Here is a 27000-nt window from a genome sequence, read left to right as displayed (position 1 = left end):
GCGATCCTCCACATATTGCTAATCCCGACGTCTCAATTGTTGATATAGAGCTGATAGTTATGGGCAGCCGACTCTAAATCGATATAAGCAGCTCATTCGTGTCGCTTGCGAGACAATCACCTGTGATGTCGCAGTCTGCACCATATGAACGGATTCTGTTGGTTCATTTACTTGCTATTCGCGGACTAACACAAGTGAAGAACTATAGGAGTTTCACACTGATAGTGCTTGAAACGCGCTATTCACTAACGCGTCGGTGCCACCCTCAGCGTTCCTCGCATATGAGCTTCTCTTCACAATATAGAAGGATACTGAGGTGTACTGGACGCAGAGGCCCACTATGCCCTCGCTCGTGTTCTTGATGCCTCGTTTACATGGTGGTGAGGCCTGATAACGCGGAACTTGCCGAACACGCTCTCGCCTGCCTCCCGAAACCTCAAGCCTCAAGGCCTCAAGCTCAAGCCTCAGTGCTTGACACTTGGACGGCAACAATGACGACCGCGGCTGCATCAACCACACTTCAGCAAAGGCTGAATGCCAGCAAGAATCTGCTACGTATCGGCAGGCGATGCGATCGCGCAAGGCGGACTTCGCGCTGACAAGACGGGTTCAGGCCCTCTTTCGAGAGACCAGCACCCTTGGAGAGGATCTTCGGGCGATTTTTCGTAAGTTTTGAAGATCAGCCATCCTTACTGCTCGTCGTGATCAGGGTCACCCCACCTTCGTATAGGGCCGTAGCTTAGTGCGACGGGAATACCATCCGCAGCTCCGATCTTCGAACCGTCGAGTGGTGTCATGCACGGAGAAACACACCGCCAGTTGCTGTCTCATCTGCGACAGTGCATCGTTTGTTTTCACCATCCGACATTCTAAGCCCGTTCGTAGAGGCACTGGTATGTCATTCTACACAATATGCACCACATCCAGTCTCGAGGCGCAAACTCTCAGGCGGAACGATGTCTTTCACCTCAGGCATCCTTATGCGGAAGGTGCCTTTTAGTCTTTGCCTTAGACGTCGGGCGTAGCTCTCAGATTCGCCCCAAGAAGCAGGGCTGATCCGAGTCCGAGCTCAAGTCAGGCTACAGGGATTATGCAGGGCACTCCGGCCCTGTATCGTCCGTAAGAGCGTATCGGCCGACTTCTGTGTATATCTTTCCCATTCGACTTTTGACCATTCCAGCGGTTCTGCGCACGTCCAGCCGTATCAAGCAAGACGTCCCGTGGCGCGTACAATTTGTAATAGGAGCGGTTTTGATAGTTTGTTTGTGTATCGTCTCCTGCAGTTTATTGTCTGCAGCCCCGCCCGGGACGACTCGCTGCTGGCTGACATTTTGTTTTGGTCGTCGAACAGCATTGTCTGGATGGCGGTGCGCAGGAGCAAGCGACTAAAGACGTAAGATCATCGACGAGGCGCTCGGCGGCGGACGCTTTTCCAACAGACAACAATGGCCAACGTGTCCGACAGCGTGTACTGAGCGGTACTATCTCAGACGGCCGAGACTGTCCCATTGTGGATGCCTTTTGCTCACGGACAACGAGGATCACACGTGTAGATTTTTCACAACCCGAAGAAGTTCAAGCGCGGCGCTATATTATCTGCTTGTTCGAGCTGATCTGTTCTCCCACCCCCATCTCTCCCTCCAAAAGCCGTCCCAACCATGGCGTATAGCTACGGCTCACAATACAACGGCGGCTCGCAGTTCAACTCCTTCAGCCTAGGAGGTCCCGAGGCTATGGCCGTTGTGTCTCCAGCGGCAGAGAAGGTGCGGAGGCATCCAAAGTATTACCTGAATGGGGGTGATGTCCATTTCCTGGTAAGTTCATCAGCCATCGCTTGCGATCCACACGATACTGATCACGACGGCCTGCTCACCCTCCAGGTTGAGAACTACATCTTCCGGGTTCATCGATATTTCTTCGAACGAGAGTCCCTGTGGTTCCGCGAAAAGCTCGGTGCGCCACCACCACCCGGTCAGGCACCGAAGGGCTCGTCAGATGTCAACCCGTTCGCCCTCGATGATATCCTTGAAGAAGACTTTTCGAGGTTCCTATGGGTGTTCTACAACCCGTACGTTGGTATAGCAGCTACCCAGTGACGCGTGTTGTGTTAATGCTCGAGCAGGCTATACTCGGTCTACGAGGCGAACGCGAACGAGTGGATATCGATCCTGAAGCTCTCGCACCAATGGAGCTTCTCTGAGATCAAGCAGATGTCCTGTCGCTATCTTGAGAGGTATGAGCTTGACCCCATCCGAAAGATCGAGCTCTACCAAGCGTATGACGTCGACAAGCGGCTGCTCATCCCGGCATACACCGCACTCGTCAACCGTGCGGAGCCGCTCACGCTCGATGACGGTCGCCGGCTCACACTCGAGACCGCGCTGCTCATCGCAACAGCGCGTGAGTGCGCGCGAGGGAAGTTGGAGGCAGGTAGGCATACGCCAGTCAGCGCGACGGTCAAACCGGATGCGATGGTGGATATTATCAAGGAGGTATTTAGCCTTCCAGATCGTACACCTGCCTCGCCTTCACTCGGCCCTCTTGCGGAAGGCCGAGGACCTTCTGCCTTTACAGCGACGCCAATGAGTCCGTCAAGGATTATCACGGCGCCGCCGCTGCGGGACGGCGCGAAGTCTCCTACACCCACGATCAACACGAATATTCAGCCGCTTGTACTTACGCCTGCAGAGCAACCCCGAGTCCCGGTTCCGCCTACACCATCAACAACAGTCCCTCTGAGCACCTCCGCGACAACAAACCCAAAGCCCTCAGACTCTAAGCTGGCTCCGAATCTCCCTCCCTATCTCAAAACTTCGTTCTCGCAAGGCCCATTTGCGACAGGTGCACCTAATACTCCGCTCAAGTCTGCTGTCTCGTCCGATTCGGCAAACGCGGCAGACCCATTCGGTGCTCCTCCTACGAGCACCAACGGTTCTGCGAAACTGGAGATCGAGAAGCCAAAAACAGGTCAGTCCCTGGTGGTGAGACCATACACTACCTCTCACTACATGGTTGCTGACAAGGGCCATTGTCTCAGAAAACGGAACGGACCTCAACTCCGGCGCCGCAGGCAAAGACGACCAAGACGGAAAGGACGGGAAGCAAGAAGTCAAAGGACCAGCAGGAGCCGACAAGTCCAAAGACGCAGGCGACACCAACGGCAAAAGCAACTCGCGGCCAAGCACCCCCGCCTCCGGTGGCGCAGCCGGCGCCGGTGCAAGGCTCCAAGGCCTCTTCGGCGGCTCAGAAGCTGGCGGAAACAAGGCCAACGGCGGCAGCAAAGGAGGCAAAGGGAGAAAATGAGGATGAGGGCGAGATAGGCAGGACGGGTACCTCTGGGTCGTCCGGATATTATACCGATGTCACGAACTCCGCCGACGACGCTGGCGTAGTTGGCAATGAAATCCACGATGTTGTTACGAGTACGAACACGTCTGGCCCGGAGAAGCAGGAGAGTAAGAGTCAGAACAAGAACAAGAGCGGCAAGGGTGAGCACAGCTTTAGTTCGACGCCCGTTGCACGCCCCGCCAACACAGCAGTCTCTCTAGCGCAAGGATCGGCTGCAGCTGCCGCCGGCGACAAAGCTCCGGGCAAAGCGGGGAAGAACAAGGCGAAAGCCTCTGCCGCCCAGTCGACAGCACGTCCAGAGATGGCCATTTCGATTCCCCCGGCCCCCTCAGCTTCCGACGCGGCTGCCGCAGCGGTCGAAAGCGTCCTTCCCCAGCTTCTTGCGAATAACCCCGCCGCCAGCGTCCCTACAGCTAAGACGCAGGTTCCTCCCGCGACTGTTATCAATCAAAGCGCGAAGACCGAGGGCGTGCCCGAGTCGGCGGCGGAGAAAGCGGCGGGTGTTGACCCGTCGGCTACGTCAGGCATCGGTGGGGCGAAGAAGCCGGTGGAGTCAAAGAAGACCGAGGACGCGTCTGCAAGCTCGGTGGACACCGAGAAGTCGAAGGAGCAATCAACAGAGCCTACCCCTCCTAAACCGACAACCTCTGCAGACCCAGAAGCTGAAAAGAAAACGGTCGAGGAGACGGAGAAGCCGGCTGAGCCCAAAGCCACTGCCGGTGTCGGAGACGGAGACCTAGCGAAGCACCCAGCGCAAACGGAAGGCGAACCGAATGCGGAGGGCACACTTACCCCCACGACGTCACAGATCACCGAAAACCTGCCACCCCCTGCAGAGCCCGCTGCTTCTGTGGAGCATGCTCCTTCCGCTACCGACCTTGGAAGTGACTCTGCGGCCTCAGGCGGAAACTCTCCTGTTGACGAATCCTGGGGCTTGAACGACGGTTACGAGACCGCGGCGAACGAAGGTTACGAGACTGCGGCGGAGCAAGAACTCTCCAGCGAGCCTGTCATCGTCAAGCATGAAGACGCCGTCAACACTGCAGCAGAGCATGGAGACGCCGCTACGACTACGGCAGAGCGAGACGTCTCCGCAGAACCTGTCATTGTCAAGCACGAGGACGCCGTTAACACTGCAGCAGAGCATGGAGACGCCGCTAAGACCACGGCAGAGCGAGACGTCTCCGCAGAACCTGTCATTGTCGAGCACGAGGACGCCGCGGGCGCGGACGCACCCCCTGCGGCTGCAGACCCTGTGGCTGCGGACGCCGTCATCGTGCAGCGAGAGGATGTCATGCCAGCTCCCACCGCGCCTGAGACTGGCGCAGAGGTCCCGGATGCCTCTGCAGCTGAGAACGTGAAGGTTTCTGAGCCGCCCGCCGAGCAGAAGGACGAGGCGAACCTAGTCGACCCTGCAGCGACGACCAGTGGCGCTGCTTCTGGTCCCGCCGTCGGTGCGGAGGCTACTGATACGAATGGCGCTTCCAAGGTCGAGCCAGCTCCGACAGCGGCCGAAGCGTCGAAGGAGCCGAAGGAACCGGAGAGCCAGCAGGTTCCCGCTCTGACAGGAGACGAGGCGAAGGAGAAGGAGAAGTCGGCAGAGTCCAAGGCCGACGAGCCCCCGGCGACGACAACTACTTCCACTCCTCCGGTCGACGAGAAGGCGAAGACCACTGAGCAACCGGCTACCCCGCAGGCCGAGAGTGCAAAGTCCGACGCTCAAACCGAGAGCGCAGAAACAGGAGCAGGTGTAGAGGCACAACAAGGCGCGGCGTCCACACTTGTCACCACCAGTCCAAAGCCAAACGACGCGCAGAAGGCGAAGCCGGATCCCGCGAATGCGTCCGCGAGCGGACCTCCTCCGACACCGTCTAAGACTATGGATCCCAAAGCGTCAACGTGGGCACCCCCGGCGGGCGCTACGGGCCAGCAGACAAGGCGGATACAGCCTGCTACGCCGCGTGCTTCGAGTCGGCCCGCAAGCGTGCATTCAGTCGAATCCAAGCCCGCCTGGGGACAGAAGACGCCAACGGTCACCAGCCCTCCCGTAGAACAGCCTCCGACTCCCAAGACTCCTTGGTCTGCTGCTGCACTCGGCAACCGGATGCGTGGGTTTATCAATAAGGTTAAGGACACCGTTTCTGAGGACGAGCACGCCGAATCCAGGAGTTCAGCTCCCGCGAGCCCGCGTCAGCAACCCGCCCCGGCGTTCGAAGTTACCAGATCGCCATCACAGAGGTCCCAGGACCAGACAGCTGCGAAGCCCGAAGCCCCCAAGTCGACTTCGACGCATGCGCCAACGACGCCTCCCGCACCAGTAGTATCTGCTACGCCTGTGGACCAGAAGGTCGACACAGAGAAGAACGGACCTCAGGAGAAGGCGCAGCAGGAGAAGAAGGAGCAAGACGAAGAAAAGCCTTCAGGACGCGAGACGCCGTCGAGACCCTCGCTGCGCGTGAACACAGGTGGCGGCGCGGATTCTGACGCAGGAGCGCCGCCTGACGATGACGATGTGCCGCTGGCCAAGATCGCGAGCAGTGTACCGAAGCGCATGCAGCAGGACGCTGAAGAGACTGAGGCAACGACCGAGAGCGAACCTCCCAGCAGCAGACCGGAGAGCCCTGAAGTCGACAAGACCCTCAGTAAAAGTCAGAAGAAGAAGCTTAGAGTTCAAGCTAAGAAAGCAGGTAAAAATGCTGGCCATTAGTCGATTCCGAGCCTCGCGTGAGTCTCTCCGTCACTCCAATTTCGATATCCTCGGACCGTCCTCTGTCGGCTGGCGGCACTCAAAACATTCTTGCGATCGTCCAGGTCAGAGCTCGACCTGCGTCCCTCTTGTGTCTTTACGTATTCTGCCGCTTTTGTTTCACGTCGTCCCGGCGCTCGTCGCCTTCAAGTTGCTGCTTCCGTGCAGTTTTGTACTACTTGCCTCCATTCCGTATCCCCAGCTGTCGCGCAGACGCACTTTCCGTGGTAGATTTCGCACCACTATACCGTATATACCCGGGTGCCATACCATCGCTCTTGCGATTTTCTGCTGCGTTCACCCCTGTTTCTTAGTTGTACACGCACCGATGCTACTCTTGTACACGCTCCCCCGTACTTCGCTTGGCAAGATTATTGTGCCTTCATTCTGACACCGGTGTGCGATCATGCAGACCCCCTCCGCGTGTGATGATGCCGTCGCACTGCGACAAAACATGTCTCATTGGGCGGGATTTGAAGCTGAGAGCGCCAGCACGGTGGCTATTGCGCAGGCAGAGCAGTATTGGCAGCCGCGCACCCGACGCTGTGGTGACGTTCAATTGATGGGCTGTGGAGACGCGCCGGCCCTCGAGGGCTCGAGGCGGCCTGACGCGGCTTTGGCGACTGCGCGCGTACATGGGCCGATCAAAATTTCGGGGGTGGCCAGCGGGGCGGGAACAAGGTGCGAGGCCTCGAGGAGCCGCTAGGACAGAACGAGAGCGGTGGATGCGCATCGTACGACGCCCTCCGAGGTACGGCCGAGTGCATCCCTGAGCAGGACAGCGACAATTAGCTCGCGCGCCCGCATGACCCTTCGTCAGGCGAGCCTGGACGTCTGCGTGAGAGCTGCGGGGCTAAGCAGGGAAACTTGGCGCAGTGCGCTGAGCACCGGTGGGAGCTCAGGGGAACGCGGTACAATTAATCACAACGCATCTGTTAGATGCGGTTGGGTTATCGCCTTGCTTGGATGTCCAGTTAGAGACTCGGGGCCGGTTCAGCTGCCACGAGGATGCATGCGCGCACTGCGGGGGAAATGCCGACACGATGAATAGCGTCCCAGGCACACATACGGTGACCTAATGGACCCGGAAGATGCCTTGCGATGACGAGCTTCTGTGAGGTATTCCAGCGAACTGGCCGGAGCCTTACATGAGCAGAGTCGTGTGCGCGTCCACGCCCAACGAAGTACTTCCTTTGACACAGAATAAGAACGCAGAGAGGCGCCGCAAGGAAGCATGCTGAAAAAATCCGTCGGATATGGCGAGGCTCGAAGCATGACCTGCTATCCGTTTCTCTCGGCCCCGGAAAACGGGATGCTGAGTGCGGGTCGCAGCTGAACGCTGCACACTTAAGTCAGGAAAGTTCCGTGAGCAAGACGTGGTAACAAATGTAGCACGTATAGATGTGAACAAATGCTGATGATGATCAACAACGCAGAATCAGCACAGCCCAACGATGGAAGGCATACGAAGAAGGCACCAATGGATGATGGCTATGACCGCTCCACTTCCTTCTTCACTGGAATGAGAGCCGCTCCGTTAGAACTGGGCGCGGAGAGAAAGCGAGGATTTTCTACCGACCTTCCTCCCAGTCTTGCATGTCGAGTTGTTCTGATCGGCTACCAGCACCGCCTTTACGACCAAGCAAGGCCTCTTTCCAGCCGAGATGGTCTGTGGGCTCGATGCCTCTGGCAGCGCCACGGTCAGATCCGGGTTCCCTTGCCATCTTTCGTATCAGGTCGAAATCGTCCTCCGGGACAGGCTGGCCGGCGCGCAGGCGTTGTGCGGTATCCTCAAGGAGCTTGAGACGCGTGGTGAAGTACGCACGCTGCTCCTGGGACTCCTTGCGGAGCCATAGCATGTGAGTGCTCAGAGAGGTGAGCGCTATAGTGTAGATGATCTCTGGCAGGAATCGTGTGGTCATGGTGGTCGCAGCGAACCTGCGATTGGCTCCGAGCGAGCAGCCAAAGCTAGCCAATGGCGGCGAGCGGTTTTTTGGGACGCGTTGGCGATCTTGAACGACACCTGTTCTCGCCTCTCGATCGTGTGTCGCGGCAAGACACCCTAAGACACCGCTCGGTGCTGATTTGCGGGGGATGTTGGATCAGAGACAAAAAGCCAAAAATAATAAAGGTTTCGCGTACGGCTGAAGGACTAAGGCTTGTATTTACGCGAAGGTCTCCCGCTGGCGAGGCTGGCGCACGATTGGCTGCGATCGTGGGCGTAGCGGACCAACGATCAGAAATGGCTCCCGCCGCCGTACCTGGGGTCTAGGCGCACCTGCCTTATGCAGCGACGGAGCGCGTGGACGCCCGCTCCCCCGGAACCGCGCAGCCAAAACAGGATAGAGCCCGCCGCCTTCCGGGGTCTTTCAGATCAGGCGCTCAATTCTGGTGCTCCTTCCCACTCGGTTTTCCAGAATCTGAATCCCAACAAGGTCAACCTTATATGAAGCCCTCCATGCTCTCTTCTCTCTCCCTATCTTCTCACCGGCCCTGTCGACGTCGCCCAACATTTCCTCGACAACATCCTTGAACAGTTCGAGCTCACCCTCGACGCTCTCCCGCTCTACACTTTCCTCGAATTCATCTGCTACATCCATCACCACGATGGCTACCACGTTCTCAGACACAACAAGAACTGACATGTTCGAACAAGTATGTTCCGCCTCCTTCTGGTCTACAATAGTCATCTGATATCTTGATAAAGCTCTTCCAACGCTTGGAAGAGGAAAGTGAACGCCGCGCTTTGCAGGAAGAGGAGCGGGATGTGCTCGAGGAAAAGGCGGAGCCCTCGCCGGTAGCCACTGTTCGCGACCGCCGTCGTGGCAGCATCTCTATCTCCCGAGTCGGTGGCCAGTCCTCGAGCGACACACGAGAACCATCAGCCCGAGGCTCCCGTCCATCATCCATCATCGTCACACGTAGCAGCTTCTACCAGCTCGACTCGGGCCGTGCAGACAGCACAGACTCGTTCGCAAGTGAAACGACAACAGACCGGTCCGTCGACGAGGTCGAGGACATTCATCACGTCGCTCAGACGCACTTCATCCCCGCCCAAAGCATCTCTAAAGCCATCTCCCGCCGCCTCTCCCGCGCGAAGGAGCTGATACCGCTCGCGAGCCCGACCTCCGCGAGCACAGTCATCATCGATGTCGCTGTCGAGGCGAAGATTGTCGAGCACCACCCAGGCGACGGCGAGTATCGCGGCACCCAGACTACGACAACAATTGCGGCTGTCAGCAGTGGCACGCTCCGTCCGCGGCGCTCAACGCCCATGCTCAACGACAAGGTCACCTTCCTTGCGAAAGCGAAAGACATCACTTCCAAGCTGCGTCGGAGAAGCGTCGCTGCCTTCTCGCCCGCATCACGATAGATCCCCCATCCCGCGCACGTCGCTGTCACGGCGACAGTCCCCCCACCCCTGCTATCGCTTTTTTATTCCACGGACTTCGCTATCAGTTTATTTTCGGGTATTCATTGGGGATTCTGCTTTTTGGTTCAGTGCTCCGTCCATCGTCGCTCGCTTGCTCGCATCTCTCGTCGTCTGCTCGCATTTATCAGTCGCATATGGTTCACTTGCATGTTTGTACAATACCCGCGCCCAGCGCTCAGCCTGTATCGTGTATGCATCTCTAGATATGAACGGAAATACCATCATGTTGTCACATGCACGTCAACGATTGCGCTTGCAAGATGCGGATATGTGATGCCTAGGTTCGTCTCCCCGTCTCTGAATTCTTAGTCGTCCCCACTTTCCGTGGTTCGCCTGCACCTGGTGACCATGTACTACAAGGCCAATTTGTCTGACCGCAGGGCTCGAAGTTCCCAGCACTTTCCCAGCACGTTCCCAGCGCGCACGACTCTGCACAATTGGCCTTGTGCGAGCACAGTCAAAACGATAAGGTGCGGACTTTGTCTTCTACGTTATTTCCGATCATGAATTCACCTCGCACTAGTAGATACAGGTGGGGTGGCGCCGCAGATGACCTTTCCGGAGTGCACGAGCGACCCCAAAGTTTCGCACAGCGCCGTTCTCTTCGCATTCTTATCGAAGCTTCCCAGCCAATTATTACCGTAACCTACATGTCCTCTTGTCCTCTAACGACAAGCCACGATGCTGTCCGCCGCCGGAAGCCAGCTCTGTTATCTCCGGTGCGCCCCAGAACACGATAGCACCGTGGAAATGGAAGCGGAACACGGGGGCTCGAGAGTGCCGGGAGCATATATTAATGCGCGGTCTCGTCGAGGGCGCCGGGACATCACTTGCGTACACGCTCAGGGCGGCAGGCTGGCAGCGGTGGCCCCAGGTATTCCCCCTCCCCCGGAGCGCGGAAAGTGATCTTCTCGCCAGTGCTCGGGGCGCCGACGCGACGGAAAGGCGCCGCGCCGCCGCACGGACATGTGCGAAGAGAATATTCTTCGTCGAAGACCTCACGTTACGGTAAGTGTCGATCTCAGACAGAAGACGCAGGGAGGGCTGGGTGATGGTAGTAAATGGCTGGGCATTTCTAAGTGGGGGCTGGACGCGATCGAGGGCTGGAGCGTTGGTGAGGCCAAGTCCACTCCTCGGGGACATGCCGCCCTGCGAGGGCAGCGCAATGTCGACTGGTGAAGTGTGACTTCAGGAGGGCTTTGAGCCCAGTCAGTGGGCGGCGTCACCGACATGGCCCTCGAGCTCGAACAGCTGTTCGAATCCGTCACCGCGCGGACGGCATCACTAGTGCTGCGGAGTATCCTGCGAAAGCACACTGGATAATGACGACACGTCGCGTCGATCACTGATCTACGGAATATGAAGGTGAGCATCTTCCGGAATCCCTGAGACAGAAGCGTCCAAGCAGACGGTATCTTTTAATCAGACTCCTCTGTAAGATAAGGCCAAGATTGACTGACACTTCGAATTGTTGGAGCGCGTATCAAAATTGGCATAGCGACTTCGCAGAAAGCAGAAGGTGCGACGATTTTTCGTTTGACAGTCCACCAGAGAAGACACGATGGCGGGCGGATGGAGCTGGTTGAAGGGACGAAGGCGCGTGGAACGCGTAAGTGAAACACCTTCCTTCGGGGTTATTGCAGTGGACCTCGAGAACCGCTTCTCTGCCGGAGATTGACCCTCTCCGACTCGCAATTCCCGAGCATTGAGCATGAAATTGGCACTCGCGGAGAATACACGAGGCACGACGGCAGTGCTCGCACACTCGCCAAAAATAACCGCTAACGACGAGGGTGGACAGGCCTCTTGGGCAGTGCATATAGTGGGCGGTGCTGTTATTGGCTTCTTTAGATACATGATGCGAGAGAGCGGCAGGCCGAAGAGAACATGCATATGGCTATCTTACAGCCAAGGGTAAGCTTGGAGCGACAAGAGCTGAGAATCGTCGGTACGCACATTTCTATTTCATCCTTCAGGTCACGGGTCAGCGCTTCAGCTCTCACCCTCTACTGCTGCCCAGGAGACGTCTCGACGTGCTCGTCCTCCAACTCCACCATTTGTCCTTGATCAAGTGTCTCACCAATGTTCCCAAGCCTGCTGTACGGGACGGCGAATTGCAGGGAAGAGAAGTGACCGTCCTCCGGGCTCGCGCGGGAATCGACAATGCGCCGGAGGTTTATCATGAAGCGACCTATAAGGACCAAGGGCTACATGTACAGAGTCAATAGTCTCCAGCACAATAGGAAGTGGGAAGCATACGATATTATTCATGAAAGGGTCTATCACGCTTGGGACCTGACGAGATGTGTCAGTGAGGACTCTGAAGCGATGGTAGTAATTTACTAATGCTCACCTGAAGAAAATTCACAAAAATTCGTGAAATATTCATTGTGAGCAGAGCTCTAGTGAGAACACACAGAGCTAAGGTTTCGTGAGTGGCCGGAAACATATAAAATACATACGCGAAGTATAAAAGACCTGTGTCAGGTTGGTCAAAGCTGAACGTGCCCAAGAGTGAATGCTTTACCATCTCGAATCAGGCACTCGGCAAGCGAAGTACCTCTAGTGAGTCGTTTGGCGAGTGAAACATCTGTTCTGTGGATGCGGCGTGCCTCCGCCACTCCTCGGTAGGTCTTGAGAGCGGTCACCAGCAGCACCAGCGCATCTGCTGCCACTACGGGGATGCGGCATAGAAGGAGCACTGTGGCCAGGTTATACAGGACATAGAGAGTGTAACTTGGGTGTCAACGCACTACTGGACTTAGCAATCAGCTTTGGTGAACTCGGAACCCATCGCAATACGCAATACGTACATCAAACTCAGCTGTGGAGAGACCATAATCAATGGAACGCATTCGACTCGGAGGGCGGTGTTGACTGTGTAGTATGCGGTCCGAGTCTCGCCAAACTGTACTCTGATCAGACTAGAGAAGGATTGTCTGCATTCACCGTACTATATTGGTGGCGATGGGTGTGATCCCAAGCAAAAAGACAGCGGCGGCGAGTGTCAAGTTGCGATCGGAGATGGCAAAGATGCGTAAGGCAGAGAAAACTGGAATGCATTGCATATCCACGATCTCAAACAGAGACAGACGGAAGGAAAGAAAATAGCACCTACCAGCAGCCAGAAAGAATTCCCATAAACTCAAAAACGAACCGATCCTGCACATAGGTTCGCAGCTGAATATATGATTTGTGAAACGCACATCGGGATATCGCACTCTCTGACCTCTAAAAGTGGAGTATATGAACGCAGGGCATTTCAAAAGAATATCATACTGACGGTTTGAGTCACCGGGAGAAGCATCGAGGGCAACAGGTCGAACGCAGCTTGAAGGACCATTGTCAGACGAAACAAGAAGAAGACGGCTGACGTAGCGTTGAGTCGCCGCCGCCACAATATATCCAGCTCGTCTTCGAGGGTAATCAAGATTTCGTAACATAAGAGAACTGCAAGATTGTGAGCTAGATAGAGGCGGGCTCGGAGCTACCATACCATCGCATGCCAGACTCGCTAGAGCGCTTTGCCCCATGCTGAAGCGTTCAAGCGGCAATGAGCATTGGATACAAGGAGGTCAACTAGGGGACTTACCGAATGGACGTATCTAATGTATCCGCGCTTTGAGACATAGTGGGGGAACCTTGTAATTCAGGTAGCAGCAGCGATGATTTATATGTTGTGATAAAGGCGGTGTTGACGAAAGCGCCAAGTGAGCGCATGCTTGATGAAGTGCTGCCAGGTTCCACTTCGTGAAGTAATAAAATCTTACAGTCCTTGTATTGTGTACACGGCCTTCGTGTTAGAACAGATGGTTATTCGTGTGAGAAAGACTGACCGCAGGTCTTGGCTGTACAAATCAGATGAATGATAATAGGGTGCCGGCCTGCCAGTGGTAGTGCCTCGTTATCTGCATAGCTAGCCGCCGACTCTTTCAGCACACTCGCAGCGCGAGTTTTCCCACATCTACAGGTGAGACAACGACGATTAGGCTTCGCAAACTGCGGAATTTCCTGCAATATCGCATTTTTGTTGGTGCAAGTCACTGGCATCAACGTTCCTCCGGGTTTGTTGCGGTTGACTCGAGAGCCGCTCCCTTGCACTCGCGAACAGTCCGCGAGGCATGAGAGGATGTGCCTCTTGAGCAGGTGGTACTGTCATTGGCTTCTTTAGATGCATGCTGTTGGTGCGAGACGACGACGGACTGGAAACTACGTATACGGCTACCTGACCACCAAGAGTGAACTTGAAGCGATTGGGGCTGAGATTTATCTGTACGTACATCTCTATCCCATCTTCCAGGTCGGGGCCTGCGCTCGCCTTCGACTGCAAGACATCTCGGCATGCTCGCCTTCCAACTTTCCCACACGGTGTCGCAGTGATCAAGTGCAAGCGTTTCGCCAATGTTTCCAAGCCTGCTGTACGGGATGGCGAATCGCACGGATGAGAAGCGACTACCCCCAGGCCTGCGCGCGCGGGAGTTAACAATGTGCCGGAGGTCGATGATGAAGCAAGCCGCGATGATGTCACGCGTCAAGCCCAGTGAGAACCTCGTCCGTCCGGCGCTACCTGAGTCGACCTGAGTCGACCTGGATGGTGGAGTGTTGTAGTGAGAGACCTAAAGTCTATCCAATCCATCAGAATGTGTCCGCACAAACGTGGGCTGACCGTGGGTGGATCTAGACAGTACCGGGCAGGTTTGAGCAATTCCATGAGCCGCACCCTCAATTCTTTGCGTTTAATTCGAGTAAAATTGATACTATATTTTGTGCTACCCATACATGTACAAATGTGCTCGGGTACAATCCAGGTCCATCGTACTCTACACCCACTGATCCTCCCATGTTCCGGGGTCCCTCCTCGGCCTACCATGGATTGTTATGTGGTCGGTCGAGCGTCAGAAGCAAGGCATCCGCGACCGCCCCGCCGTCCATCGCGCGGTACCAGGGTCCAGCATGTCCTGAGCGCATATACATGATGAACAGAAACGGACTTGTCTGTTGATTGCTGTCGTGAGCACGACACAGCTATCAAAAGAGCGAGCGTAGAGCACCTTGAGCCCGCCCCGAACATTTGCGGCAGCATGTCGACTGGCTCGACTGCCCCTGCGATATCGAGTACAACACAGTGTCGAGAGGCATGAGTTGATGTCAACAAAGTCTTTCAGTGTTGGTATATGCGCATATACTCACCTGCTTGTCAGATTGGATAGCGGGACGGGGACCACAGGGATGCGGAGCACGACAGGTGGCATGGTGGGGGCAGCAGAAAGAGAGCGGCGCTGCGCCATCGTCCGACGTGGGCCCATATATAAGTGAGATGGGGCACTTCCGCTTCGATTTGGCGGCATCGGTCGGCGGTGTCGGGACATTGAAGCCATTGGTTTAAAGCCCTCGAGCGCATTCAGACTCGGATTTGGATTTGGAAAAGAGTCGGTGGCGTTTGGACACATTGGAGAGGCATTAACGGACGCATGAAAGACCACGGTAACATTGATGGACCACTGAGACGCAACCGATGGGCGCGGACGTCGGGGCTTCTCCGGCGTCTGCTAAATTCTCTGTCTTCGATAGACTCGGACAGTCCTCGGCGGTCGCTTCGGGTGGGCGGGGTTTTCACTGGGCGTCAAGTCTTGCCATTCCAGCGTACGGAGAGCCACAATCAGGGTACAAAGCGGCCTATCTGCCAAGGGCAAAAATCTACTTGATGAAAACTAAGATGCACCCATGTTCTGTCTCTTCACCGGCCGACTGTTGCCGTTCTGGCGCGTCCTCTGACGATAATCTGGAACGTTGGCGGTGCATATAGCCTGTCATACTTGGCAGCAAATCGTACGGAAGAAGAGCGACTGACTTTTAGGCCTGCACAAAAGATTTCCTTGCACACGTACTCGGCGCGTAGCAGCGACGAGTTGTGTGTAGTAAAGGCATCGCTGATGGACCGGCGCCGTGTGAGCGGATGCTTGATAAGTTACCGCTTCTATATCGCTTTGCTGCGTTCGGAAAGCGATCATATCCTACAGTCTATTGTGTTGTGCACACAGCCCTTGAGTAGGACAGATGGCGGCGTCCCGACGGCCCATAGTAGGCCAGGTGGTCCCATAATTATCGACTCTTCTGGCCAAGCGAACCAAGATACTACTTACCGTAAGTTTGCGCGGGAGGTTATTAGTGTTGATGACTGTGTCAGGAAGAGTCGGCAGTGTACATCGCGCGGTGGAGAGTCCGCCGCATACTCGAGCGATCGTGCCACTTCGGCCTGGTGTTCGGGTAGGACGATAATGTAGCAGCCCTCGGCCCTCCAGCAGTCGCTGCCCTCCCTCTCCTACTGCCTGTACTCTTCTTCTGACATCAGCCCGCCCAGTGGCGACGAGCAGTGAATGTACTGCGACAGGCCGTAGTGAGCTGCCCCTGGTGTTCACTAGTGATAATATGCAGACTTACCGCCAACCCTAGTCCATGACATGAAGCACGCCTTTGTTGTCACACATCTTGCACACCAGCCTTTCCGGCGGAGCGTTCATATCAGCTGCGGTGGCCTGCTGGTGATTGAGCGTAAGCAGCTCGACGACCGTCCTGATCGCGTTCACCTCGCTTGAAGACGTTCGGGTCATGAAAGATACACGAGGCACGATTGTGGTGTTTGTATACTGACCACCAATGATGAGAGCGGACAGGCCTCTTGGACGAATATATGGTGGATAGCACTCTACTAATTCTTTGAAGTTTGGATACACTGTGCTACAAGATAGTGGCAGGCTGAAGACTATGAGAGAATATAAATATGACCGCCTTACCACCAAGGGCAAGCTTAGAGCAACAAGGGCTGAGAGTCATCGATATGTACATTTCTATTCTATCCTTCAGGTCACGGGTCAACACTCGCCCTCTACTGCTGCCCACGGGACGTCTCGGCATGCCTCCAACTCCACCGTTTGGTCATGATCGAGTGTCTCGCCAATGTTTCCAAGTCTGCTGTGTGGGACAGCGAATCGCATCGAAGAGAGATAGGTGCCTTCCGAGCCCGCGTGGGGATTAGCAATGCGTCTGAGGTTGATGATGAAGCGGCCTATGAGGATCAAAGGCTATGCACGGAGTCAACAGTCTCTGACATGATAAGAAGCGGAAGTCATACAATATTCGCTATGATGGGGTTCATGATCTCATTCTGGTGGGATGTGTAAGTGGTCATTTTAAAGCGATGGTGGTAATGTACTGGGGCCCACCTCAGGAAAGTCCACCAAAATTCGTGTAACGTTCACTGTGAGCAGAGCTCTGGTGGGAACACAACCGTGCAAGGCAAAAGTCAGTAGGTATCATCTACAGCCAGAAGTATCGAACTATACATACACAAAATATAGAAGACCTGTAGTATCAGATAGGTTAAAGTTGGAAATGCTAGTAGCTTCCACGAGTGAATGCTTTACCATCTTGAACGAGGTACTCAGCAAGCGAAGCACGTCCAACGAGGAGCCCAGCGAGTGAGCTAGCACCTGGGCCATGGAAACGGCGTGCCTCCACCACCCCTCGAAGAGTCCTGAGGGCGGTCACCAGCAGCACCAGCGCATCTGCTATCACTGCGGGGATGCGGCTTAGAAGGAGCACTATACCACCAGGGTCATATGAGGAGTATGTGACAGATTTGGTGTTGACGTACAGCTGAGCCAGGCGATAAGCTTTGACAAACTAGGAGCTCATTGCAGCATGCAACACGTACATAAAATTTAGCTGCGTAGGGATTGTACTCATTGAAATGCACCGGAGAAGCGGGTTGTGAATTGTGTATACGGCTCGAGTCAAGCTGAACTGTGCTCTGATCAGATGAAGGAAGAATAGCCCCCAGTCAACGTACTATATTGATAGCAGCCGGTGAGACTCCAAGTAAAAATACCGTGGTAGCGAGTGCCAAATTCCGATTGGAGATGGCGAAGGTACGCAGGGCAGAGAAGACTGGATTACACCGTGCAGCCCCGACCTCAGTCAGAGACGGAAGGAAGAGAAGTTAATAATACTTACCAGCCGTCAAGAAGAAGTCCCATAAATAAAAAATTGAGACAACTATGGTCATGGGCTCGCAGCTGAATACATTATTTGTGACATGCGTTCAATTGAATCACACAGTCTGACCTCTGATGGTGGAGCCTATAAGCACAAGAAATTCACCCAAAAATATTACACTGACTGTTTGAGTGATTGGGACAAGCATCCCGGGCAATAGATCATATGCAACTCGAAGGACCATTGTCAGACGAACGATGAAGAAGACGGCCGACGTAGCATTGATTCGCTGTCGCCACAATATGGCCAGTTCGTCTTCCAGCGTAATCAATATCTCGTAACATAAGAGGGCTGCAAGCCTATGAGCTAAACGAAGGCAGACTGGAAGGTAGCATACCATCGCATGCCAGACTTGCCAATGAGCCCTCTTGCTCGAGGCTGGAGCGGTCGGCGGCTCTGAGCATTAATGCAAAGAGGACATTTGGTGGACGTACATAATAAGCGTCTCTAGAGTGCCTGTGTACTGGGACATGGCAGGGGACGAGGGGATCCTCGTGCCTCAACCAGCGACGGCGACAAGTTATATGACACCGTGGTAAAGGACTCGTCGTTGATAGAAGCGCCGGCGTGTGAGTATCAGCAGATGCTTGATAAATTACCACTTCTGTCACTTTGCGAAGCGATCGTCGTGTATCCGGCGGGGCAGCGAGTTCGATGGTGGCCTGTGACACAGAGCGAGCATCCGGTGGTCAAACGGTGGCGGTGGGACCGGTGGCGGTTCGAGTGTGACTGCACCATGGCCTACAGAATAATAACATGAATAATCTATTGTTGTCAATATTTATGGTACGCGGCGCAAACAGCTCATTGACCGTTCGTCGAACGAAAGTCGCTCACCAACACAACAGACCCACGGTACTGGCCGTCCACACGATTTGCTTTGGCGTGGTCCCGCGCGCTCAGCTCCGCCGGCATGATTACACGCGTCTGGGCATCCAAACTTCTCCACGCTGCTCTGCACAAATCTGGACTTCTTGTGCGGATCTGACATACATGGCAGGGGTCGCTGTGTATCACTTTAATACCGACACGAAGACATACAAGTTGGCTACCCCCCACCAAAGACCATGGTAGCGGTGGTGGACCGCGTGATAGGTCGATCGTACCTGACCTGTTCCCGGGAGAGGTCGAGTTGTTGAAGTGTTGCTCTCACACAGTGTAGCCGACGGATTTCCGTCAAATAGATGCATTCGTAAGAGGGGAAGGCAGCACCGTGAAGGACAGAAATTAATGTTTGCCACCGTTCGAGCACTACATGGATATCCTGGCATAGGCGTGGAGTGCTATCTCCGTAGCGTCGCATGAGACAAGGAAGCGATGGCACATTCTCGTCAAGAACTCACATATGCCTTCATAGCCGGTATGGCAGGCCTTGCACCGACCATCGTCGTCGTCGCTATGGCCGTGGCACAAGCTGTTTCGATGTTGCGACAGTCGGGGGAGATCTCGGCGTTCTCCCCCACCGCCATCACCGCCATCACGAAGTATGACGAGCGGAAGCTTACCCTGAAACGGCAAGTCCTGTGGGTGGTCTCGAATTTGTCGAAGCGCCCGTGTTTGTTTCGTCCCTTCGTTTGTACTTTGACGCTTTCTAGCGACCTCCCCAACACGCACACGCGAACCCCCGCTCTGCCTGCATACATGCTTCTTAGCTTTATCCACCATGCGCTGTCTGACGAGGGCTGCAATGCTCGTCTGTGAGCGCGGGCTCTCATTCTACTCGCGACGGTTAGTCGAGTCTCCGATATCGCCAAACGTTTCGAGTTCACGCGGATGATGGCCGTGCACAGCACAACTGCAGAGGACCGGCACACATGTCTACCCCGCTACACCATAGCCCGCTGCATATGCAACTCCGAGATGGACGATAGCTGAAGCAATCACACCTGGGCGCACCAGCTTCCCGACTCCACGCGACATTCCTGTGCAGCGTCCTCTGAAGTTGGTGATCACAATCCGATGATACTCCCCACCGTATCCAAGCAAATTACAGGATCACTGGCGAGTCATCAGCGTTTTCTTCCCAACGAGCCCTGTAGGTATGAATGCTGCCCACAGGAAGGATGTAACTGACCCTTAAGGTCATCCCGCAAGTGCACGTTGACTGTGCCATCCGTGGCGTTATGCAAAACAGAAGTCCCATGCTAAACGAGCGGTAGATCCTTCCTTCAAAGGCGCTGAAACTCCCAGACTCGCCCTGTCGCGAACTGAAATGCTGCCTCATGTGTCTATATGTCTTCAGCGCGACATGAGCATAAACACACACGCAAGCCTGGAATACGGCCAGGTTACGTTGCTACGTGACCCTGCAGCTGCCCGATAGACCCGGAGTGGAATTCATTTAGACGGCACGTACACGCGTACACGCTTCTTCGCGCAATTTATATCCAGGGATACAGCCTCCCAAACACATGTGCTCATCGCGAGACATAATAGGGCGGTGCTCAGTAGGCTGGTCTCTCGCTGTGAGTTGCTGATGCCATCAATGACGCTTCTAGTGCGTCTCCAAATTTCTGTTCTCCGCATTCGACACAGATGCAATTATCGACGCTAGGTTCACCGGTCATCATCCCCTTGTGCAACATTCGTAGCGTGGTTTCGATCTGACCTTCGACTTCCAGCGGAAAGGACATGGTGTAGAGGCGGTTATATGAGCGCCCGCGCGTCGGGCAGGTGACCGTGATCCCGAAGACCAGCTCACAATTAGCAGCGCACACGTTACCGGGACACCACAATAGGCGTCACCACACCATTCCTTAGATATGTCGCTCGCGCTAGTTCTATACGTGCTTCTGCCTCCCACCTTCCACCACCACCACTACCACCACCACCTCCCTCGGAGAGTCTGCTGCGACCAAGACATTTCAAGCGGAGATCTCCCCCGAAGCTGTGATCAAGGTGAGGAATCGATCCCACAAATTCGCTTCGGTTTTACGACAGTGCGATCCGTCTCGGCTTGCCTCTGGCGCATCCACATCTATACGCGGCTGGCGGTGATTCCATCCGCCTCGCGCTAGTGTACGCTGCACTGCCAACCCGGGAAGCCGGGCCAGCGCTGATGGAGAATGTGACTGACAGCCCGCATGTTAGGGTTCGTTTCGGGTTCGTCTTGGCCTCTACCAAAACTTCAACGTCGATCCTCGACGTCGTCTCATCCCCCTCTTGCTCGCTGCCTCCGCCTTCCAGGAGCTGCAAGATGGCCTCCTCATCGAGATTGTCCTATCCTGGCTTTCCGCATGACGTATGTATCTTTGCTACATGTCGGTGCCTCAATGCTCACTTTCTGCGTCGCTCATTTGCTCTGATATGTCAACTGATGCTTGCACCGCGTTCCCCCTATGATGCTTTGCTACATGATACCGGTTCAACTCTGAGACAGCGAGTCCCGAGCTGGCTCGCCGAGGACTTCGACGACGTGCTCAAGCCTCCGTCTTATCTCATAGCGTCTCTGCAACAGGCATTCGACGACTATGCTTTTCATCATGATCCCCCAACATACGAGCATTCCGTCGGGACCGCGACGGCAAGCACGAGCGCCGGGACGAGTTCACCATCGATGCGGCGAGTTTCACTCATGGGGGAAAGCATTTGGGAAGAGGACGACGACGAGGACGATATTGACGAGAGTTCGGCTGATGCCGATGATGAAGATGATGGCACAGAGTATGGCAACGGCAGCAGCGCGGGCAGTGAGGAGAGACATTCAGGGCGGGGGACAGCCAAGGCGAACTCAGACAGCCAGTCCACATTGTATCGCATGCCATTGCAGGACTTCCCCCCGATTCCCTCTACCTCCACGTCGATACCGACGCCACCGCAAGACGATGACAACCGGAGTTATCGGTTACGGCCCCTGCCGCCCGTCCCGCACATTCCCCCACCCGCATATCACCTCCTGCACCTGCAGCACCTAATGAGCAAGGCCAATGCCGATCCATACCGGGAGCTTGCGCAAATCCTGTCTGCACTCGACCCGGAACTGCTCCTGAAACCGTTTGCGGCGTTCGCGGAGGTATGCTACGAAGACGCCGTGCGAGGCGACGACGCGCCTCCCGTCTCACGCCCCTTCTCACCGCCGCCTGTACCATCAATGTCTCGCTCTTTGTCTCTGACTGACGAGAGTGAAGACGACGACGAATACCTGTTGCAGTCTCCGACACAGCTATCGGCAAACCCTCTGAGTCTTGCCGACACCACAAGCCCGCCACTCGTTTATGAGCCGAGAATAGAGGATCGTGTGCGGAGTACAGCCGAGTTTCAGCCGCTTCGCATTCCACGGAGCATGTCATCACCAGCACTATCGCGAGAGGAGCTGGTGTCGTCCGCTGGGCGGGGAGGGAAGCAGTATGTCCGTGTGAGCGACGCTCTGTGCAGTGTCTCAAAGCGAACCTGACAAGGCTTGTCGACAGGCGGCTCCAGATCCTATGGCCGAAGTCGCCTCGCTCTTCTTGCTCACACCAAACCCCGCCAAAGCGCTAAACTCCGTGAACGGCTTCCCCACACGGCCACGTCCGCCGCCGCAGCGCGCAGGCATGAACTTTGGGAACATGCGCGGCATGCTCCTGCGCTCGCTCAACATCAGCTGAAGCCTTATCACTGTAGTAATGTTTCGCATATACTCTCCCTCCTTGCATTTACGATTGTGTATCTCTTCATTGCCTCATTTTGTCATTCTAGGCAAACGCATTCCCTGTCGTGTGTACACCGCCCATCTCATCCATTCGTATATCTTTAATCTCATGGCCCATGCTACGTTCTCCCCGCACACGCCTTTCGCCCGCCTGTGGCGGAGCCTCTTAATGTGTTTTGAAGGGATACGCTAGATCTTTCTCGCTGACAAACCGCCTACTATTTGGATGCTCATAACGGTATTGCTACTCCTCTTGGCGTACATTTACTTCCGCCTTACAGCTTCTCAACATAATAGCAGCTTCGATAGGTATACGGATATCTATTAATAAATTTAAACATCTGCCCACATGTTCGCCGGTCTCGAACTCGAGTCTCGCACAGTCTCGCATATCATCAGAAAATGGCCAATAAACGAACAGGATATTTTGCAGTAGACGCCCATTAAGACCCATGGCGTCAACATGATTCAGCCAATGAAAAGACGAGGAATTGTGGCGGCAATCAAAACGGCTCGAGTTATTATCGGTGTTCATGGCTCTGGGTCCTGCGCAGGCTCAGACTCCTGCTGGCACTCCCCATGCTCACTCTGCCCTCTGCATAGTCGTTAGAGCGGCATTTGAGTTTGTGAGTAGCTGTTCGAACGGTGTACAGAGCGTAGCTTATCCATCTACGATGCGTTCAGAACGATTAACGACCACCACGAAAGCTCACAATCGCACGACTGAGGGCATACCACCTTACAAACGATACCCTAGGACAATACACACGCGCGATACGACTAGACGTCTTTGCTAGAACAGACAATACGCAAGAATGGACCCAGACAACGGCATCGACCCTACCTTGCGCGCACACCGCACATACCAGGCCGTGGCTAACCAGCCGTCCGCGACGTCCTCGCTGCGCCGTGTGTTCGTGGAGCAACAGGGCACAGGCACGAGGACCCCCGGCACGCTAGATGAGAGAACGTCACTTTTAGGCGCAGGCGCGAGTACGCCGGAGGACTTAGAGAGAGGGACTGCGCCGAAGGGAGCTAGTCCTGGTAAGTAAATGAGCGACTTTCTCGCGTTCCACGGACTCAGCGATGTGCTCATCGGCCCCTTGCATGTAAGGTGAACGAGCCCCACCTCGAAGACAACCTTCGCAGTGGCAGAAAGTCAAGTACTACATTCCTTCCACCGCGTGGATACCCGAATACTCCTTACCGCTGTACGTCCCGCATACACCCAGCATACAAGCTATTCTTCTCACTGTCATTATGCAACGTAGGCTTGGGGGAGATATCCTTGGAGGACTGACCGTCGCGTCCATGCTCATACCTCAGTCCGTGTCTTACGCCTCATCATTAGCAAAGCTCAGCCCTGTGACCGGTCTCGTGAGTTCATTACCGCTCCTTGCCGTAGTTCATCTGCTGATACCAGTATGAAGTTTTCGGCGGCTGTGCCGGGCATAGTGTATGCCTTTCTCGGCACTTCACGTCAGCTGAACGTTGCTCCGGAGGCTGCGCTGTCCCTGCTTGTCGGGCAAGCTGTCAGCGATGTGCTGCACTCAGACCCTCATTCTCATCCGGTAGACCCAGATGCTGTTGGTCTGGCTGTGGCCACCATCATTACCTTCCAGGTCAGTTGTCCGAGTGGTACTAGCTGCTGTCCGTTCATCTCACGCATGATATCCTCCAGGTCGGGCTTATTAGTTTCTTGCTTGGAATCTTCCGGCTAGGATTCCTCGACGTTGTACTCGGTCGTGCGCTGCTACGCGGTTTCGTGACCGCTGTCGCTGTGGTCATCATGATGTATGCGCTCAGCCCTTCTCTGACGTCGCTTCCTGGCTGAAGTGGATCCTAGCGAGCAGCTGATACCCATGTTTGGGTTAGTCTCACTGCAACACGCTCTGAACCCACATTCGACACTGGACAAGCTCATTTTTCTCATTGACAACGCTTTCACGCATGCCCATCACCTGACGACGGTCGTGAGCTTCGGCGCGCTCGCGATCCTCGTACTTCTTAGGAAGATCAAGCAGTGTTTCCCCAGGTATTGGTTCATCTACCGGCTTCCCGAGGTCTTTTTGGTCGTTGTGGTCTCCACTAGTACGCACTTGGCAGCTATTACTGGCTCTACGCTAACCGTCCGGCAGTTCTGAGCGACAAGTTCGACTGGGACCGAGACGGTATCGAGATCCTGGGAGATGTCCCTGTCCAAACTGGCGACTCGTTCATCCATTTCCCTGTGCGTCACGCCACCCTCCGTTACCTCCGCAAGACAACCTCTACAGCAGTGTCCGTCCTTCCGTCTTTCCAGCGTTTTGGATAGTTGGCTGATGCACTTTTAGTCTGATATCGGTTGTCGGGTTCCTGGACAGCATCGTGTCAGCCAAGCAAAATGCCGCAAAGTACGGATACAGTATCAGTCCCAATAGGGAGCTGGTCGCCCTGGGAGCGGGAAATATTGTGGCTTCGTTCATCCCTGGAACCTTGCCAGCGTATGGGTCTATCACGAGGCATGACTACTCTCAAGAACACAGTGGACTTGTTGCTGACTTAGGCATCCAGATCTAGAGTTAATGGTGATGTCGGTGCCCGCACGCAGATGGCTTCGCTAGTCTGTTCGACCATGGTCCTACTCGCCATCTTCTTTCTGTTGCCTTGGCTGTACTTCTTGCCAAAATGCGTGCTAGCCTCTATGTGCGTATCCCAACGGAATCTCGACAGCTACCTACTAAACCTCTTGTAGTATCTGTCTAATAGTGTTTAGCCTCCTCGCAGAAGCTCCGCATGACATCAAGTTCTTTTGGAAGTAAGTGAGATACTCCCCTCTGGCATATATGCAGTGCTGAGTGGTCTTTTTTTTCACGTAGGATGCGTGCATGGGTGGACTTGTCGCTTATGGCCTTGACGTTCTTCTTCACGATCATCTGGGACGTCGAGGTCGGGATCGCGGTCAGCTTGGTCATCTCTCTGCTGCTTGTGGTCCATCGTTCGTCTAAGACGCGCATGACCGTTCTCGTAAGTTACAGTGCGTGCTTGAGTAGCCTTGATGTTAATAAGCCGTACAGGGGAGGGTTCCGGGGACCGATGTATGGAAGCCCATTGGCGAGGAGTCCACAGCGGAAGAGGATGTTCCCGGAGTACTCATCATCAGGATCAGGGAGAATCTGGACTTCGGTGCGTCGGCCTACTTATTCATCGCTTGCCCGTGCTTAAAGCACACTTTCTAGCCAATACTGCGCAGTTGAAAGGTAACCTTACCCGCTTGCCGACGTTAGACCGTTGCTGATGTTCGTAATAGAGCGTCTGAGGAGAATAGAGCTGTACGGCCAAGAACGGCATCATCCCTCGGAGGAGCCTCAGCGTCAGCATGCGCACACACTCGTCTTCCACCTTGCAGACATGGACAGCATCGATGCGTCGTAGGTGCACGTTTACACGCCACCAAACTTGCGCCTTATCTTTTCTCTAGGGCGATCCAGATCCTGCACGAGCTGGTTGAGACCTACCACGCGCGGGGCGTCGCGATCTACATTACCCATCTGAAGAGAGGCCCGCGGAAGAAGTTCGAGCAAGCTGGATTCGTGGAGCTTCTTGGCGAAGAAGCGTTCTGCAAGGATGTATCGTCTGCGATGGCGCGCATCGAGGGTGGTTCGGCACGGCGATAAGCATTCCCACATTTATTTCCAAGAGTTCCGGTAGTTGGGTAAGACACAGTTAATCTGTATGCAACTGCGATGTTGATGTCGTCCCTGCTGAGTTTTTGGTGTATTCCTGTAGGTTTTTTAGGACCGCAGATTTGTATTCGTTATGACACACATGTGAGTAGTTACATCCCGGTCGTAAGATTGTAATCCCGTGCATGTCTGCACCCTCAACACCCTTCGACTATTCCCCGTGAATATCATGCGTGCACTACGGGTCAGAAGGGCAGTGCCCTAGTCCTGAAGGAAATCAGTAAGAGATCTCTCGCAGACGCAGTGATAAGAGACGCACGCGGTTCGCGGAACTTAAAGACCCTCGCCACTGCACTATTCTTGACCCCGCCTCTTTGTGCAATGCATCCCGAGTGGCAGCTGAGACCCTACACCAATAACCTGTGCCCGAGCAGCGAGGACCGGTAGGTTGCCCTAAGTCGGCCACGGAGATAACTAAAGACACACTTGTTTCGATTCCTCCTGCGATGTAAGCCCCAAAAGCTGCGACTTGCACTCAATTAAACATCAACCACAATGACATCAGCCTCGAGAACAATCACCACGAAACCAGCTGCCAAGAGAACATCCATCGCGTAGCGGAGCGAAGCCACCTCTTGTAACTAAGTGGCACACAGTGATCACAGTTCGGCGGCTGCTATACGAAGCTAGCTGTTGCCATACCAACGGATCGTCCGCGCCCGGTCGAGAATATAGTGCAAGCAACTACGGGGCACTTTGGCAACATCGGGGACAGGCAGACCGGCGGTCTTGAATTTTGAAGGAGAGCATGGCCTTACGCGCGTGTCCGACGGCCCACCCGCGCGCCTTGCCGCTTCCCTGGAGATGCGCAAGGTTGCTTGTACGCGAGGCATTCGTTGTGCAGTGCGTCCACGCCGTGACCTGGAAAGCCGGGGTCGAGCTCCCATCCCCCCGGGTTCTGCTCGTAGCATCTGCGCAACATGCTCGGCCGCCTCTTTCGGGTCGAAATGCAGCTGTCCGCCGCGCGCCGTGCGGGCGGTCTCGGCTCCGGCGGAGGACCACCACGGGCGGTCAGGGCGGCGCGTGTAGCCCGCGGGGGTCGAAAATCTTGACGATGTACGGC

The 27000-nt window shown here is 55.1% G+C and overlaps 9 protein-coding genes across 9 annotated transcripts; 5 read left to right on the top strand and 4 right to left on the bottom strand.

Annotated features, from left to right (window-relative positions):
- Positions 1–1733: 1733 nt before the first annotated feature.
- On the top strand, positions 1734–2504 carry PHACADRAFT_99476 (uncharacterized protein; the record flags this gene model as incomplete). Its single annotated transcript, XM_007398245.1, has 3 exons — positions 1734–1814; positions 1881–2068; positions 2123–2504. Coding segments are annotated over 3 exons (651 nt in total), but the record flags the coding sequence as incomplete, so codon positions are not given.
- Positions 2505–7416: 4912 nt separating this feature from the next.
- PHACADRAFT_260073 (uncharacterized protein) lies at positions 7417–8158 on the bottom strand. The gene has a single exon (XM_007398244.1). The coding sequence runs from the start codon at positions 8014–8016 to the stop codon at positions 7666–7668; it is 351 nt and encodes a 116-aa protein (XP_007398306.1). The 5' UTR covers positions 8017–8158; the 3' UTR covers positions 7417–7665.
- A 434-nt stretch (positions 8159–8592) lies between these two features.
- On the top strand, positions 8593–9596 carry PHACADRAFT_260070 (uncharacterized protein). Its single transcript, XM_007398243.1, has 2 exons — positions 8593–8749; positions 8802–9596. The coding sequence occupies exons 1-2, from the start codon at positions 8702–8704 to the stop codon at positions 9465–9467; spliced, it is 714 nt and encodes a 237-aa protein (XP_007398305.1). The 5' UTR covers positions 8593–8701; the 3' UTR covers positions 9468–9596.
- Positions 9597–11533: 1937 nt separating this feature from the next.
- On the bottom strand, positions 11534–13157 carry PHACADRAFT_30587 (uncharacterized protein; the record flags this gene model as incomplete). Its single annotated transcript, XM_007397566.1, has 12 exons — positions 11534–11734; positions 11787–11822; positions 11881–11948; positions 11990–12025; positions 12055–12228; positions 12281–12309; positions 12341–12451; positions 12477–12579; positions 12646–12689; positions 12734–12758; positions 12811–13061; positions 13120–13157. 12 exons carry the CDS (start codon positions 13155–13157, stop codon positions 11534–11536), a joined length of 1116 nt encoding a protein of 371 aa, XP_007397628.1.
- Positions 13158–14543: 1386 nt separating this feature from the next.
- On the bottom strand, positions 14544–15058 carry PHACADRAFT_260066 (uncharacterized protein). Its single transcript, XM_007398242.1, has one exon. It carries the CDS (start codon positions 14975–14977, stop codon positions 14714–14716), a length of 264 nt encoding a protein of 87 aa, XP_007398304.1. The 5' UTR covers positions 14978–15058; the 3' UTR covers positions 14544–14713.
- Positions 15059–16879: 1821 nt separating this feature from the next.
- PHACADRAFT_186245 (uncharacterized protein) lies at positions 16880–18125 on the bottom strand. The gene is made up of 7 exons (XM_007398241.1): positions 18017–18125; positions 17920–17978; positions 17652–17888; positions 17541–17582; positions 17377–17474; positions 17242–17337; positions 16880–17210 (listed from the first exon to the last, which is right to left on the bottom strand). The coding sequence occupies exons 1-7, from the start codon at positions 18052–18054 to the stop codon at positions 16923–16925; spliced, it is 858 nt and encodes a 285-aa protein (XP_007398303.1). The 5' UTR covers positions 18055–18125; the 3' UTR covers positions 16880–16922.
- Positions 18126–18899: 774 nt separating this feature from the next.
- PHACADRAFT_198043 (uncharacterized protein) lies at positions 18900–19283 on the top strand (the record flags this gene model as incomplete). The annotated part of the gene is made up of 2 exons (XM_007398240.1): positions 18900–19105; positions 19178–19283. The coding sequence occupies 2 exons, from the start codon at positions 18900–18902 to the stop codon at positions 19281–19283; spliced, it is 312 nt and encodes a 103-aa protein (XP_007398302.1).
- Positions 19284–20649: 1366 nt separating this feature from the next.
- Positions 20650–22551, top strand: PHACADRAFT_260062 (uncharacterized protein). The gene is made up of 3 exons (XM_007398239.1): positions 20650–20823; positions 20962–21936; positions 21992–22551. Exons 1-3 carry the CDS (start codon positions 20779–20781, stop codon positions 22166–22168), a joined length of 1197 nt encoding a protein of 398 aa, XP_007398301.1. The 5' UTR covers positions 20650–20778; the 3' UTR covers positions 22169–22551.
- A 713-nt stretch (positions 22552–23264) lies between these two features.
- Positions 23265–26132, top strand: PHACADRAFT_176024 (uncharacterized protein; the record flags this gene model as incomplete). The annotated part of the gene is made up of 15 exons (XM_007398238.1): positions 23265–23321; positions 23362–23423; positions 23484–23589; positions 23643–23834; positions 23894–24006; positions 24059–24303; positions 24351–24492; positions 24546–24713; positions 24766–24897; positions 24947–25009; positions 25071–25218; positions 25269–25377; positions 25431–25451; positions 25502–25622; positions 25673–26132. The coding sequence occupies 15 exons, from the start codon at positions 23265–23267 to the stop codon at positions 25866–25868; spliced, it is 1875 nt and encodes a 624-aa protein (XP_007398300.1). The 3' UTR covers positions 25869–26132.
- Positions 26133–27000: the final 868 nt, after the last annotated feature.

This window comes from Phanerochaete carnosa (assembly GCF_000300595.1).
Source record: "Phanerochaete carnosa HHB-10118-sp unplaced genomic scaffold PHACAscaffold_7, whole genome shotgun sequence".
NCBI lineage: Eukaryota > Fungi > Basidiomycota > Agaricomycetes > Polyporales > Phanerochaetaceae > Phanerochaete > Phanerochaete carnosa.
Note: the sequence above shows the minus strand (reverse complement) of the source record. Positions and strands in the feature narration are given on the sequence as shown.

What these genes read in the sequence shown, in the direction of transcription:
- PHACADRAFT_260070 (XM_007398243.1), top strand. Translation starts at nt 8,702, where the DNA reads ATGGCTACCACGTTCTCAGACACAACAAGAACTGACATGTTCGAACAA. An exon ending in GAACTGACATGTTCGAACAA is followed by an intron (nt 8,750 to 8,801) that starts GTATGTTCCGCC and finishes ATCTTGATAAAG; the next exon opens with CTCTTCCAACGCTTGGAAGA.
- PHACADRAFT_260066 (XM_007398242.1), bottom strand. Translation starts at nt 14,977, where the DNA reads ATGTGTCCAAACGCCACCGACTCTTTTCCAAATCCAAATCCGAGTCTG.
- PHACADRAFT_186245 (XM_007398241.1), bottom strand. Translation starts at nt 18,054, where the DNA reads ATGTCCCAGTACACAGGCACTCTAGAGACGCTTATTAT. An exon ending in ACTCTAGAGACGCTTATTAT is followed by an intron (nt 17,979 to 18,016) that starts GTACGTCCACCA and finishes ATTAATGCTCAG; the next exon opens with AGCCGCCGACCGCTCCAGCC. An exon ending in CCTACGCAGCTAAATTTTAT is followed by an intron (nt 17,211 to 17,241) that starts GTACGTGTTGCA and finishes ATGAGCTCCTAG; the next exon opens with TTTGTCAAAGCTTATCGCCT.
- PHACADRAFT_260062 (XM_007398239.1), top strand. Translation starts at nt 20,779, where the DNA reads ATGGCCTCCTCATCGAGATTGTCCTATCCTGGCTTTCCGCATGAC. An exon ending in ATCCTGGCTTTCCGCATGAC is followed by an intron (nt 20,824 to 20,961) that starts GTATGTATCTTT and finishes ACTCTGAGACAG; the next exon opens with CGAGTCCCGAGCTGGCTCGC. An exon ending in GAGGGAAGCAGTATGTCCGT is followed by an intron (nt 21,937 to 21,991) that starts GTGAGCGACGCT and finishes GCTTGTCGACAG; the next exon opens with GCGGCTCCAGATCCTATGGC.
- PHACADRAFT_260073 (XM_007398244.1), bottom strand. Translation starts at nt 8,016, where the DNA reads ATGACCACACGATTCCTGCCAGAGATCATCTACACTATAGCGCTCACC.